Here is a 16506-nt window from a genome sequence, read left to right as displayed (position 1 = left end):
TTCACACTCACACTGGCACTCACACACTCACACTGACTCACCCTGACACTGACACTCACACTCACTCACACTGATATTCACACTCACACTGACACTCACACTCACACTCACACTGACACTCACACTGACACTCACACTGACACTCACACTGACACTCACACTCACACTCACACTGACACTGACACACTGGCACTCACACTGACACTCACACTCACACTGACACTCACACTGACACTCACACTCACACTGACACTCACACTGACACTCACACTGACACTCACACTCACACTCACACTGACACTCACACTGACACACTGGCACTCACACTGGCACTCACACTGACACTCACACTGACACTCACACACTCACACTCACACTCACACTGACACTCACACACTGACACTGACACACACACTGACACACACACTGACACACTGGCACTCACACTGACACTGACACTCACACTGACACTGACACTCACACTGACACTCACACTGACACTGACACTCACACTCACACTGACACTCACACTGACACACTGGCACTCACACTGACACTGACACTCACACTGACACTCACACTGGCACTCACACTGACACTCACACTCACACTGACACTCACACTGACACTCACACTGGCACTCACACTGACACTGACACTCACACTCACACTGACACTCACACTGACACTGACACTCACACTGACACTGACACTCACACTCACACTGACACTCACACTGGCACTCACACTGACACTCACACTCACACTGACACTCACACTCACACTGACACTGACACTCACACTCACACTGACACTCACACTGGCACTCACACTGACACTGACACTCACACTGACACACTGGCACTCACACTGACACTGACACTCACACTGACACTCATACTGACACTGACACTGACACTCACACTGACACTCACACTCACACTGACACTGACACTCACACTCACACTGACACTCACACTCACACTGACACTCACACTCACACTGACACTCACACTGACACTGACACTGACACTGACACTCACACTGACACTGACACTCACACTGACACTGACACTCACACTGACACTGACACTGACACTCACACTCACACTGACACTGACACTCACACTGACACTCACACACAGCAATTGCTGCTTTTTTCCCTTTTTCCTTCCGCCCACGATATTTAATATGTAAAAGAATATGTGGTTCTATTTCATTCTGTTTGTTTGGTTGTTTGTTTGTTTGTCTTTTTGCACAAAGTCCGCGAGCATTGCTACTTTTCATTTCACTGCACATCTCGTATGTGTATGTGACGAATAAACTTGACTTGACACACAGACATACACAGACACACATACACACTCACACAGACACAGACACACACACACACATTCATACACACTCAGACACACAAACACACACACAGACACAGACACAGACACACACACACACACAAACACAGACACACACAGACACAGACACACACACACACACACACACACACACAATTTATTTTGTATCTTACAATAGGAAGCCGACATTTGACCACACTCTCCTCTTTCTGTTCACATTTCTGAGGAAGATTTTGAAACCAATTGTTCTGTTCCCTGCAAGTCCTGTTATGTTGCAGAGAATTGTGGACGCAGCCCAGACCATCACACAAACCAACCTAACCTTCCATTGACTCCATCTTTAACCTCACACTGCCTTGGCAAGGCCAGCAGCATAATCAAGGACGAGTCGCACCCTTTCTCCCCGCTCCCATTGGGCAAGAGGTACAGAAGTGTGAAAACACACACCGCCAGATTACATAGAAAATAGGTGCAGGAGGAGGCCATTCGGCCCTTCGAGCCAGCACCGATTCAGGGACAGTTTCTTCCCAGCTGTTATCAGGTAACTGAACCATCCTATCACCAACTAGAGAGCGGTCCTGACCTACCATCTACCTCACTGGAGACCCCCGGACCATCATTTAAACGGACTTAAACTGGATTTTACCCTATTCCCTTGATCTTGTGTCTGTACACTGTGGACGGCTCGACACAATCACGTAGTCTTTCCACTGACTGGACAGCACGCAACAAAAAGCTTTTCACTGTACCTCGATACACGCAACAATAAAATAAAATAAACTGGATAGCAAAGATAGTTTTCAAAAATTTTAGTAGGATCTTGATCATTTAGGCAGGTGGGCTGAGGAATGGGCAATACAGATAAGTGCAAGGTGTTGCATTTTGGGAAGTCAAACCAGGGCATGACCTTCAGTCTCAAGAAGGGTTTTGGCCTGAAACGTTGCCCCTTTCCGTCGCTCCATAGATGCTGCTGCACCCGCTGAGTTTCTCCAGCACTTTTGTCTACGTTCGATTTTCCAGCATCTGCAGTTCCTTCTTAAACACACGGGCCTGTTTACATGATGCATCTCTAACTTAAACTCATCCCGGGACTCTAGCTTGGTCCATAATTCTCTCTTGGCATCCTTGATGGCTTTGCAATGGTCTTATTCCACATTATCAGGTGCCAGTGTTGCTTGTTGCAGGGTATTGGCAGGGCTTGTCCGGAGGCTAAGCCAGTTATTGAGTGCAGGTCAATTCCCGGGATAGCAACTAGGATGTTGTTTCGGGGGGGAGATGAGGAGGAATTTCTTTCGTCAGAGGGTAGTGAATCTGTGGAATTCATTGCCACAGACGGCTGTGGAGGCCAAGTCAGTGGATATTTTTAAGGTAAAGATAGATAGATTCTTGATTAGTGCGGGTGTCAGTACGGGGCAAACGAAGGCAGGAGAATGGTGTTGGGAGGAAGAGATAGATCAGCCATGATTGAATGGCAGGGTATACGATGGGACGAAGGGGATTGCCGCTAGCAGGCAGAAGATGGTGAGGGAGGGAGGTGAAGTTCGGTGAACTTTTGTAACTTTGTGACCGCCAGAAACGTGGCGACTCTTGTACTGCCTAGATGGGGTCTGCTGCATTGATTTTACCGGGTTTTATGCATAAACAAAGCATTTCACTGTACCTACCTACATGTGACAATAAAGTATCATTGGATCATTGAAAGTGCAAAGGGATTCAAATGGAAAAAATATATTTTTTTAAATAACGAGGAGGGCGGCACGGTGGTGCAGCGGTAGAGTTGCTGCCTCACAGCGCCAGACACCCAGGTTCCATCTTGACTACGGGTGCTGCCTGTACGGAGTTTCTACCTTCTCTCCATGACCTGCGTGGGTTTTCTCCGAGATCGAGGTAGCGAATTGAGGAATGCAGTTGAACAGAGGGATCTAGGAATAACTGTGCATAGTTCCCTGAAGGTGGAATCTCATGTAGATAGGGTGGTAAAGAAAGCTTTTGGTGTGCTGACCTTTATAAATCAGAGCATTGAGTATACAAGTTGGGATGTAATGTTAAAATTGTACAAGGCATTGGTGAGGCCAATTCTGGAGTATGGTGTACAATTTTGGTCGCCAAATTATAGGAAAGATGTCAACAAAATTAAGAGAGTGCAGAGGAGATTTACTAGAATGTTGCCTGGGTTTCAGCAACTAAGTTACAGAGAAAGGTTGAACAAGTTAGGTCTTTATTCTTTGGAGCGCAGAAGGTTAAGGGGGGACTTGATAGAGGTCTTTAAAATGATGAGGGATAGACGTTTTGTCTTGAGAGTAGGGAAGATTCAAACAAGAGGACATGATTTGAGAATTAAGGAACAGATGTTTAGGGGTAACATGAGGGGGAACTTCTTTACTCAGAGAGTGGTGGCTGTGTGGAATGAGCTTCCAGTGGAAGTGGTGGAGGCAGGTTCGATTTTATCATTTAAAAATAAATTGGCAGGTATATGGACGGGAAAGGAATGGAGGGTTATGGTCTGAGTGCAGGTAGATGGGACTAGGGGAGAGTAAGTGTTCGACTAGAAGGGCCGAGATGGCCTGTTTCCGTGCTGTAATTGTTATATGGTTATCTTTGGTTTCCTCCCACACTCCAGGAACGTGCAGGTTTGTAGGTTAATTGGCTCGATATAAATGTCAATTGTCCCTAGTTGGATAGCGTTAATGTGCGGGGGATCGCTGGTCAGTGCGGACTCGGTGTTTCCGTGCTGTATCTCTAAACTAAAAAGAAGGAGCAAGATGCTATTCCTCAATCACGCTGCCGGCCCCAATAGCAGAAGGGTCCACGTGGCGGGGGGGGGGGGGGGGGGGGGGCTGGAAACTGGAAGTATCCCGAGCTAATTCTGCTTCCACCATCATCTATTGCAACACGTGATGGCTCCCACTGATTGTCGACGGAAGCTTGCGTCCTTTTCAGGACGGTCGATGACAGCGAGGCCAACATTTGTAACAAGATGGACACGGAAGAAGAAGATGAAGCTTCACACTGCCATGGTCAAGTAGTTTTTGCTAAAGGATCGGTCTCAAATGTGCAGCAATCTGGTTGGAAAATGCTAAATCTACCACTCTATTCAATAAGGTTTTGGTTGTATTGGTTCATTACAACCTATGACTTTTTTGGTTTGCTTTTGAGCACTAGAATAGGGTGGCAGAACGGCGCATCGGTAGAGTTGCTGCCTCACAGCGCTAGAGACCCGGGGATATAGACAATAGGTGCAGGAGTCGGCCACACAGCCCTTCGAGCCAGCACCACCATTCAATGTGATCATGGCAGATCATCCCCAATCAGTACCCCGTTCCTGCCTTCTCCCCATATCACCTGACTCCGCTATCTTTAAGAGCCCTATCTAGCTCTCTCTTGAAAGCATCCAGAAAACCGGCCTCCACCGCCCTCTGAGGCAGGGAATTCCACAGACTCACAACTCTCTGTTCCATCCGATCTGGGCGGAGTTTGTACGTTCTCCCCGTGATCTGCGTGGGTTTTCTCGGGGTTTCCTCCCACACCAATTTGATGGTTAATTGGCTTGGTAAAATTGAAAATTGTCCCTAATGTGCGTAGGACCTTCTTCTTCAGCTTGCGTACAGTCTAAAGTTGTAAGACAACTTGTTCTGTTTGATCTTCCGTTTGTGCACGCCGGGTTGATTGCAATCGTCAAAACAGTGTGGACCACGTGAAGGTTGCAATCTCCCAGTGTGCGTAGGATATTAGTGTGCACATCCCCTCTCACCATAAAGCCCTGTCATGGAAACATAGAAAATAGGTGCAGGAGCAGGCTATTCGGCCCTTCGAGCCAGCACTGCCATTCATTGTGATCATGGCTGATCATCCCCAATCAATAACCCGTGCCTGCCTTCTCCCCATATCCCTTGATTCCACACTAGCCCCTAGCCTCTAACTCTCTCTTAAATCCATCCAGTGATTTGGCCTCCACTGCCCTCTGTGGCAGGGAATTCCACAAATTCACAACTCTCTGGGTGAAAACGCTTTTTTCTCACCTCAGTCTTAAATGGCCTCTCCTTTATTCTAAGACTGTGGCCCCTGGTTCTGGACTCGCCCAACATAGGGAACATTTTTCTTGCATCTAGCTTGTCCAGTCCTTTTATAATTTTATATGTTTCTATAAGATCCGCCCCCTCATCCTTCTAAACTCCAGTGAATACAAGCCTAGTCTTTTCAATCTTTCCTCATATGACAGTCCCACCACCCCAGGGATCAATCTCGTGAACCTACGCTGCACTGACTCAATCACAAGGATGTCCTTCCTCAGATTAGGAGACCAAAACTGTACGCAATGTCCTCTAGTCTTTGACATTTCCACTCTGGGAAAAAGGTTATTTAGTTTAGTTTAGTTTCATTTATTGTCACGTGTACCGAGGTATAGAGGAATGTTTTTATGTTGCGTACTAACTATCCAGGCAGCGGTAAGACAATGCGTGGTCCCAATCAAGTCATCCACAGTAAACAGATACAGGATAAAGTGAATAACGCCCGGTGCAAAATAAAGTCCATCGTCATCTTTGAAGTTTGGGGGGAAACGGGAGCACCCGGAGAAAACCCTCGCAGGTCACGGGGAGAACGTGCAAACTCCGTACAGACAGCACCCGTAGTCTGGATGGAACCCGGGCAGTGACTCTACCGCTGCGCCACCGTGCCGCCCTGTTGCAGTGCTCAAAAGCAAACAAAAAAAATCATAGGTTGTAATAGGACCAATACAAACAAAACGTCTTCAAGATTAGCAGTACAACTAAATCGTAATATTTAGAAATGGCGAAGCAAGTTGTGTCATATTATAGAAACATAGAAAACAGGTGCAGGAGGAGGCCATTCGGCCCTTCGAGCCAGCACCGCCATTCAATGTGATCATGGCTGATCGTCCCCTATCAATAACCCGTGCCTGCCTTCTCCCCATATCCCTCGACTCCACTAGCCCCTAGAGCTCTATCTAACACTCTCTTAAATCCATCCAGTGACTTGGCCTCCACTGCCCTCTGTGGCAGGGAATTCCACAAATTCACAACTCTCTGGGTGAAAAAGTATTTTCTCACCTCAGTCTTAAATGGCGTCCCCTTTATTCTAAGACTGTGGCCCCTGGTTCTGGACTCGCCCAACATTGGGAACATTTTTCCTGCATCTAGCTTGTCCAGTCCTTTTATATGTGTACATTTCCATCAAAATGTTGCTGTCTCATAACCTTCATTCCTTCTTCTCAGAAGGCAGAACGAGAACCAACGCAGCAGCATATTAGCAAAAGCAGGGAAAGAATGAATAGCTTCTGACTTCATCTTGCATAGAAACATAGAAAATAGGTGCAGGAGTAGGCCATTCGGCCCTTCGAGCCTGCACCGCCATTCAATATCATCATGGCTGATCATCCAACTCAGTATCCTGTACCTGCCTTCTCTCCATACCCTCTGATCCCTTTAGCCACAAGGGCCACATCTAACTCCCTCTTAAATATAGCCAATGAACTGGCCTCAACTAGCTTCTGTGGCAGAGAATTCCACAGATTCACCACTCTCTGTGTGAAAAATGTTTTACTCATCTCGGTCCTAAAAGATTTCCCCTTTATCCTCAAACTGTGACCCCTTGTTCTGGACTTCCCCAACATCGGGAACAATCTTCCTGCATCTAGCCTGTCCAACCCCTTAAGAATTTTGTAAGTTTCTATAAGATCCCCCCTCAATCTTCTAAATTCTAGCGAGTATAAGCCGAGTCTATCCAGTCTTTCTTCATATGAAAGTCCTGACATCCGAGGAATCAGTCTGGTGAACCTTCTCTATACTCCCTCTATGGCAAGAATGTCTTTCCTCGGATTAGGAGACCAAAACTGTACGCAATACTCCAGGTGTGGTCTCACCAAGACCCTGTACAACTGCAGTAGAACCTCCCTGCTCCTATACTCAAATCCTTTTGCTATGAACTATGAAATATGCACTATTAGTTATTCCCTTTGCACACTGTGGCACGGCTCGATTGGAATCATGCATAGTCTTTCCGCCAACTGGTTTTGTTTAGTTTAGAGATACAGAGCGGAAAGAGGTCCTTCGTGCCACTGAGTCTGCGCCAACCAGCGATCCCAGCACATTAAAGCTATCGTACACACACTAGGGACAATTTACATTTATGCCAAAGCCAATTAACTTACAAACCTGTACATCTTTGGAGTGTGGGAGGATGATCTCGGAGAAAACCCACGCGGTCGCGGGCAGAACGCACAGACAGCACAGTCGGGATTGAACCCGGGTCTCCGGCGCTGAGAGCGCTGTAAGTCAGCAACTCTCCCGTGCTGCCCAAATTTAGCACGCAAATTGGTTAGCAAATTCTCTTTATTGCGTTATTCCCTTTATTTATGCAGTCTGGATGGCTTGATTGTAATCATTTATAGCCTTTCCGCTGACTGGATAGCACGCAACAAAAATGTTTTACGCTGCATGTGACAATAAACTAAACTAAACTTTCCTTACATATCCCACTGCTGCATGCAAGACAACACTTGGTTTTTTTTTCAGAAAGTCAAGTTAAAACCACTCTTCCCACCTACAGACTCTAACTTGTTGCCTGAATCACTTTTGAGATGAGAGTTCAGTTTTTTTGTGGTTTTTTTTTGTCGATCCGTTATTGTTCGATGCAGAGGGGAGAAACTGGAGATAACTAACTCCTTCAGGCGTGTTGCGATCTACCCCTCATTACCAACAGCTGAAAACTTCTGATGCTTCTCGGCTGAAAAGAATCGACCGACCTCAAAGCACTTGGTCTAAAGAAAATGGGGACGGGGTTGTAGTCCATTCACCATTTCTGTGTTACATCTATTATGCAAAAAGTATAAAACACTGCCTTTATACTGCCAAGCCAAAACTACTCTTCTTACATCAAAGCATTTTCATCACAAGGGGTTTTTTTTTTTTCTCTTCCAAATTTATTCATTCTCAAAACAGAAGACAACGATTCATACACCCTAATTACATCTAATTATCAATTCCTTTTTCTCCGACCAACTTCAGCCGAAGCTATTTAGCACTGGCATTTCTCACACCCTCCCCCATGCCTTTCGCAAGACAGCCAACATAATGGCAAGTTCTTTGGAGGGCAATTATTATTTTCTTCTATGGCCTGCTGTAAAGGTTTCTACCTGCATTAAATAGTTATTCTATTATTGGTCTCAACACAAAATGCATGTTAAATATCGGGGGGGGGGGGGGCGGCTAATTTGACAGTTCCCCACAGTGTTGCCGCTTTGTGGCAGCAGCAACGACCTCTCCTGCGCGGGTACCCCCTCCTCCTTCCTATTCATGATCTAAATGAGACGTTTATTGGATTAGGGTTCTTCCCTGCAAGACCTCCGAGGTGGACAGTAACAAAGAATTTAAAAATCCCAATGACTATACTAATTGCCTTGGGATTAAAACAGAGAGAACCCCCCCCCCCCCACCCACACTAGATTCAACATTACATCAGTGCACCAGAAAGAGAGGACATTTATTAGTTTCACTCTGGGCCAGTGATGCTGCAAAGCAGAGTGGGACAAGGTAAAGTTATGCTTCATTGGAAGTCTTAAACAATCGACAATTGACATAAATCTAATTGCTGGATTTTGGATGATCGGATTTTTTTCCTGGCTTTCCCTGGCACTAAACGTTTTCCCCTTATCATTTGTGTGAATGGCTGGATTGTCTTTCTGCTGACTGGTTGGCCCGCAAGAAAAGCTTTTCGCTGTACCTCTGTAACACATGACAATAAAACTAAGCTAAACCAAAAGAACTAAGCCAAATAAACTTCAGAACTCTTGTGTAGATTGCGAACAGTTGCGCCCGAACGAAAACCGAGGCAAGAGTGAAGTTGGCGGCAAAGATTTAGCGGCAGGCATCAAATGATAAATGGCTCGGAATTAAATTGACATCGGTGAGAAGACTGCGCTGTGAAGTCAATTGAGAAGCAAATACATTGGCAAGGGATTAACCTCGCGACTCAACCTAGGTGACAGTCACACAGAGGTCACCAAACTGACCTCACAGGTTGGTCTGCGGGTCATTGTGGCTCATAAAAGGCTCTTGTAGTGTCAACCTCTTCTAAGGCCGCAATCCGACAACTCAATTTGAGCGTCCACACTGATAGCTCCACGAGGCCGGGTTGGTCGTTCATGGTGTCGGAAGGTAACTGCAGATGCTGGGTTTAAACCGAAGATAAGACTCAAAAAGCTGGGGTAACTCAGCGGGTCAGACTGCTACTCTGGAGAGAAGGAATAGGCGATGTTTCGGGTCGAAACCCTTCGTCAGACTGGAGAGAGAGAAGGGAAAGGGAAAGGAGAGATATAGACGGTGATGTAGAGAGATATAGATGCAGTTGTATAGGGCTCTGGTGAGACCACATCTGGAGTATTGTGTACAGTTCTGGTCTCCTAATTTGAGGAAGGACATCCTTGTGATTGAGGCAGTGCAGCGTAGGTTCACGAGATTGATCCCTGGGATGGCGGGACTGTCATATGAGGAAAGATTGAAAACACTAGGCTTGTATTCACTGGAGTTTAGAAGGATGAGGGGGAATCTTATAGAAACATATAAAATTATAAAAGGACTGGACAAGCTAGATGCAGGAAAAATGTTCCCAATGTTCGGCGAGTCCAGAACCAGGGGCCACAGTCTTAGAATAAAGGGGAGGTCATTTAAGACTGAGGTGAGAAAAAACATTTTCATCCAGAGAGTCGTGAATTTTGGAATTCCCTGCCACAGAGGCCAAGGCACTGGATGGATTTAAGAGAGAGTTAGATAGAGCTCTAGGGACTAGTGGAGTCAAGGGATATGGGGAGAAGGCAGGCACGGGTTATTGATAGGGGACGATCAGCCATAATAATAATAACTTTATTTATAAAGCACTTTAAACAACCGCAGTTGCCACAAAGTGCTGTACATGAGAACTCATGGACAAAAAGTTATTACAAACCATTAAAAACCGTAAAACAAAGGACTAAAAAACAGTAAAAATTAAAAGACATTAAAAGCACTAAGAACAGGAGCAATGTCTCAGCCAGTGTCGAAAACCAGAGAATAAAAATGAGTTTTTAGGGTGGATTTGAAGATGGACAGTGAGGGGGCCTGTCTGATGTGCAACGGCAAGGTGTTCCAGAGTGCCGGAGCAGCAACAGAAAAGGCTCTATCCCCTCTGAGCTTCCGCTTAGACCTTGGTACCTCAAGGAGCAGCTGATCAGCTGACCTGAGGCACCGGGCAGGAGCATATAGGTGGAGCAGCTCAGAGAGGTAAGGCAGGGCGAGCCCATTCAACGATTTGAAAACAAATAACAGAATTTTAAAATGAACTCGAATCATGATCACAATGAATGGCGGTGCTGGCTCGAAGGGCCGAATGGCCTCCTCCTGCACCTATTTTCTATGTTTCTATGTTTCTAAATAAATGAAAGACATGCGAAGAAATAACGATGATAAACGAAACAGGTTAGCTGTGGCCTGGGTGAAAATTAGTTTCAGACAATGAGACTCAGCTGTGGCCTGGGTGAAAATTAGTTTCAGACAATGAGACTCAAGACGACTTTTGAAGCCGGTTCGACTTGGGTGGGGGGAGGGGTGGAGAGAGAGGGAATGCAGGGGTTACTTGAAGTTAGAGAATAATCATACCGCTGGGTTGTAAGCTGCCCAAGCAAAATATGAGATGCTGTTTCTCCAATTTGTGCTGGGCCTCACTCTGACAATGGAGGAGGCCCAGGACAGAAAGGTCAGTGTGGGAATTGGAGGGGGGAGTTAAAGTGTTTGGCAACCGGGAGATCAGGTAGGTCCAGTCCGACTGAGCAAATGTACTGCTCGCTGTTGGAAAGATGTTTGGCAAGGAACAGAATGGAGGAAGGAACTGCAGATGGTTAAACCGAAGATAGACACAAATGCTGGAGTAACTCAGCGGGGCAGACAGCATCAGTGGAGAGAAGGAATGGGTGACGTTTCGGGTCGAGATGTTCAGGCCCCTTCAGACCCGTCTGAAGAACGGGTAAGCCATTTAGAACTGAGATGAGGAAACACTATTTCACACAGAGAGTTGCGAGTCTGTGGAATTCTTTGCCTCAGAGGGTGGTGGAGGCCGGCTTTTAAAAGAGAGTTAGATAGATCTCTTAAAGATAGAGCAGTGAAGAGAAATGGGGAGAAGGCAGGAACGGGGTACTGATTGTGGATGATCAGCCATGATCAGTGTGAATGGCCTACTCCTGCACCTATTGTCTATTGTCTATAATATTTGTGTATTAAGAAAGATATCTGAGGAGGGATGTGCTGGCGCTGGAGAGGGTCCAGAGGAGGTTTACGAGAATGATCCCAGGAATGATTGTGTTAACATATGATGAGCGTTTGAAGGCACTGGGCCTGTACTCGCTGGAGATTAGAAAGATGAGGGAGGCACTCATTGAAACCTACCGAATAGTGATAGGCCTGGATAGAGTGTTAATCAGAGATTGTGCTTAGATATGGCAATAATTTACTGAACTGTACACAAAAACCAACTTCACTGTATGTATGTACATGTGACAATAAAGAACCATCGAACCATTGATATCAAAGAAACTATAGCTGTCAAATCATAAGACTCACAGTTAAGTTTAGTCTCATTTAAAGATACATAGAAACATAGAAAATAGGCGCAGGAGTAGGCCATTTGGCCCTTCGAGCCAGCACCACCATTCAATATGATCATCCAAAATCAGTACCCCATTCCAGCTTTTTCCCCATATCCTTTGATTCCGTTAGCCCCAAGAGCTAAACCTAACTCTCCCTTGAAAACATCCAGTGAATTGGCCTCCACTGCCATCTGTGGCAGAGAGTTCCACAGACTCACAACTCTCTGGGTGAAAAGGTTTTTCCTCATCTCACACAGAACGGAAACAGGCCCTCCGGCCCTCCGAGTCCGCACCGACCAGCGATCACCTGTACACTAGTTCTATCCTACATACTAGGGATAATTTAGAGGCCAATTATCCTACAAACCAGCACGTCTTTGGGATGTGGGTAGAAACCAGGGGAAATCCAAGGGAGAAACCCATTTGGGATAACATGCAAACTCCACACAGACAGCACCTGAGATCAGGATTGAACCCGGGCCTTTGGCACCGTGAGGCAGCGGCTCTACCAGATGCGCCTCTGTGCCACCCAATCATTTACTCGGTTAAAACAGATAGGACTGTTGCATTTGATGGGAGGCTTGGGGAAGAAGTGAGTGGATGTGTCTGGGATTTTATTTGCTAGGATGTAGAGGATTTTATTTGTGCTTATACATTTTGAAACAGTCTCTTTGAGCTAGAGATTGTTTCTACGGGCTAAATGGGGGTAGGTGGGACCAGTACAGATGGGGCAACTTGGTCGGCTTGGGCAGGTTGGGTAAATAGTGAAAGGCCTGGATAGAATGAATGTGGAGAGGATGTTTCCACTCGTGGAAGAATCTAGGATCAGAGGCCATAGCCTTAGAATAAAAGAACGTACAGTTAAAAAGAGGAGGAGGAATTTCTTTAGTCAGAGTGTGGTGATTCTGTGGAATTCATTGCCACAGACGGCTGTGGAGGCCAAGTCAGTGGATATTTTTAAGGTAAAGATAGATAGATTCTTGATTAGTGCGGGTGTCAGTACGGGGCAAACGAAGGCAGGAGAATGGTGTTGGGAGGAAGAGATAGATCAGCCATGATTGAATGGCAGGGTATACGATGGGACGAAGGGGATTGCCGCTAGCAGGCAGAAGATGGTGAGGGAGGGAGGTGAAGTTCGGTGAACTTTTGTAACTTTTGTAACTTTGTAACAAGTCAATTTTTAGCTCTTAGGGCTAAAGGAATCAATGGTTATGGATGAAAAATCAGGAACAGGGTACTGATTTTAGATGATCAGCCATGATCATATTGAATGGTGATGCTGGCTCGAAGGGCCGAATGGCCCATTCATGCACCTATTTTTCTATGTTTTCTATGTTTTTATGACATTTTTAAGATGGAGATGGACAGATTCTTGATTAGTAAGGGTGTCCAAGTTTATGAGGAGAAAGCAAGAGAATGGGGTTGAGAGGGAAAGATAGATCAGCCACGATTGAATGTTGGAGTAGACTCGATGGGCGGAATGGCCTAATTCTGTTCCTACGACTTATGAACTTATGAGCTGAAAGGCCAGTTTCTGTGCAACATGACAATATGACTCCATAACAGATATAAAATTAGGCATCGGGAACATGTTTCCTGTCTCTCTCGTGTCCAAGCCCTTAACAATCTAATATGTTTCAATGAGATATCCTCTCATCCTTCTAAACTCCAGAGTGTACAAGCCCAGCTGCTCCATTCTCTCAGCATATGACAGTCCCGCCATTCTGTGGTAATCATCCTAAACTCACCTATCAATTCCTACTTAAAATGCAGAAATAAGGATCCGCAGATGCTGGTTTACAAAAGACACAGTGCTGGAGTAACTAGATTCAGGCTGCATATCTCAATGGACTGAGGGACTATAGACTTTAGAGAAGTTATGTGGAAATAGGCCCATCGGCCCACTTAATCTGCACCTGTCCAAATGTCTTTTAAATGTTGTCATTCATTTAGTTCAATTTTGTTTAGAAATACAGCATGGAAACAGGCCCTGCCCACCGAGTTCGCTCCGATCAGCGATCACCGAGCACTATCCTGCACACACACTAGGGACAATTTCCAATTTTTTCCCAAAGCCAATTAGCCTACAAACCGGTACGTCTTTGGAGTGTGGGAGGAAACTGGAGCACCCGGAGAAAACTCACAGGGAGAACGTACAAACTCTGCACAGACAGCACTCGTAGTCAGGATCAAAGCTGGGTCTCCGGCGCTGTGAGGCAGCAACTATACCGCTGCGCCACCATGCCGCCACATGATTAATTGTATTCAGGGGGTGTCACAGAACTGTACAGAAACAGAAGATAGACACAATGTTCAAGAAGGAACTGCAGATGCTGGAAAATCGAAGGTAGACAAAATTGCTGGAGAAACTCAGCGGGTGCAGCAGCATCTATGGAGCGAAGGAAATAGGCAACGTTTCGGGCCGAAACCCTTCTTCAGACTGATGCAGGATGGGGGGGCAGGAAAAAGAAAGGAAGAGGAGGAGCCAGAGGGCTGAGGGAGAGCTGGGAAGGGGAGGAGACAGCAAGGGTTACCAGAAATTGGAGAAGTCAATGTTTATGCCGCTAGGGTGCAGACTGCCCAAGCGGAATATGAGGTGCTGCTCCTCCAGTTTCAGGTGGTGCTCACTCTGGCCATGGAGGAGGCCCAGGACAGAGAGGTCGGATTTGGAATGGGAGGGGGAGTTGAAGTGCTGAGTCACAGGGAGATCAGGTCGGTTAATGAGGACCGAGCGGAGGTGTTCGGCGAAACGATCGCCAAGCCAAGATAGACACACAAAGTCTATGGAATTTAAAATCGAGGAGCTCCAAGCCGCAGGAGGTTCGACCAGTCCCGACACGGGAGTCCAATTGCCCGGCGCTGGGAAGCTGAGATCCCCCCCGATGCGGGAGCCTGATCGCCCCGATGCCATGGACTCGACCGCCGGCTACTGGAGCCAAGATCGCCCCGACAACGGAAGGATCGAGTGCCCCCACCGCGGGAGAACAAAGAAAAAGAAGATTGAACTTTTTTTTGGCCTTCCATTACAGTGAGGAATGTTGGGGAGTCGCTGTGGTGGATGTTTATGTCAAGACAATTATTTGGGTGTCTTAATGCCCTTTATTGGTATGACTGTACGGCAATTTGAATTTCACTGTACCTTAATTGGTACTTGTGACAATAAACCAATAAACTCACTTTGACACCTTGAAGTGCTGAAGTACCTCAGCGGGTCAGGCGGCATCTCTGGGGAAAAGAAAAGGTGACGTTCCCGCTCGAGAGCCTTCTTCAAAACCGATACCTCCCCTATTCCTTCTCTCCAGAGATACTGCCCGACCCGCTGAGTTACTCCAGCATTTTGTGTCTATCTTCGGTTTAAACTGGCATCTGCGCATGGAAACGTTACATAGATGATATTCTGTCCCCCCCCCCTCGTTACATATGGTAGTTTACACCCCAGCGGTATGAAGATTGACTTCTCCAATTTCAGGTAGTCCTTGCTTTCTCCCTCTTTCCCCTCCCCTTCCCAGCTCTCCCACAGCCCACTGTCTCCGCCTCTTCCCGCCCCACCCCACCCCCACATCGGTCTGAAGAAGGGTCTCGCCCCGAAACGTCTCTCTCTCTCTCTGCCTCAAAGGGCAGTGGAGGCAAGTTCTCTGGATGCTTTCAAGAGAGAGCTAGATAGGGCTCTTAAAGATAGCTGAGTCAGGGGATATGGGGAGAAGGCAGGAACGGGGTACTGATTAGGGATGAGCAGCCATGATCACATTGAATGGTGGTGCTGGCTCGAAGGGCCGAATGGCCTCCTCCTGCACCTATTGTCTATTGTCACCTATTCGTTCGCTCCACAGATGCTGCCTCACCCGCTGAGTTTTTCTCCAGCATTTTTATCTACCTTCGATTTTTCCAGCATCTGCAGTTCCTTGTGCAGTTCATTCTGTTCCCCCCACCTCGTTACAGATGCCCAGTTTTATTTCACAATATATCACCTGGTGCCCAAGCTTCCTTTTAAAATTAGAAATTGCCTGTGGCAGTCAAGTTTAAAGAAAGCAAGCTATCACGTTGCTGCCTGAGGACCTGCCATTGTCGGGCTGGCTTTTCCAACAGCGATTCCATTAGCAGCAATCGTGATAATTATTTGTACCATTCATTCACCTTGAAGGCAAGATCAAAGGAAGCTAGGTAAACTGTGATCAATACGGCAGTCAGTGAACATCAAAAACGTGACAATCCTTACCTTCAGCACAGCGATGAATGGCACAAAGTTAGACCTCTGAAGCCCGTTTTTATAGAGGTCTGAAATTGAAAGAGAAAATTGGTTTATTAGTTTTGCGACTTAGCCTGGTAATAGCTTCTCTTTTCAAAGTTTGGTAAATGCAAGCGCCCGACAATAGCAGGTAATAAGCAAGACCAAAGGCACAAAATTGATTCCTGCTCGTGCAATATAGAGCGTTCGTTAATCATGATCTACGATAGGAAGCACACCAGAATGAATAACTCCAGCCAGTCTGCAGGCACTTTGATGTATTGGGATCTAAC

The 16506-nt window shown here is 46.4% G+C and overlaps 1 protein-coding gene across 1 annotated transcript in view; it reads right to left on the bottom strand.

Moving 5' to 3' along the window:
- Positions 1-16506, bottom strand: part of afg1l (AFG1 like ATPase) — a 111036-nt gene that overhangs the window by 50235 nt on the left and 44295 nt on the right. Inside the window, exon 7 of the mRNA XM_033021962.1 lies at positions 16205-16263. Within this exon, the coding sequence (XP_032877853.1) occupies positions 16205-16263 (59 nt within the window). The remainder of the gene's footprint in view (positions 1-16204; positions 16264-16506) is intronic.

The sequence above is a fragment of the Amblyraja radiata genome, chromosome 5, assembly GCF_010909765.2.
Source record: "Amblyraja radiata isolate CabotCenter1 chromosome 5, sAmbRad1.1.pri, whole genome shotgun sequence".
In the NCBI taxonomy this organism is placed as follows: domain Eukaryota; kingdom Metazoa; phylum Chordata; class Chondrichthyes; order Rajiformes; family Rajidae; genus Amblyraja; species Amblyraja radiata.
Note: the sequence above shows the minus strand (reverse complement) of the source record. Positions and strands in the feature narration are given on the sequence as shown.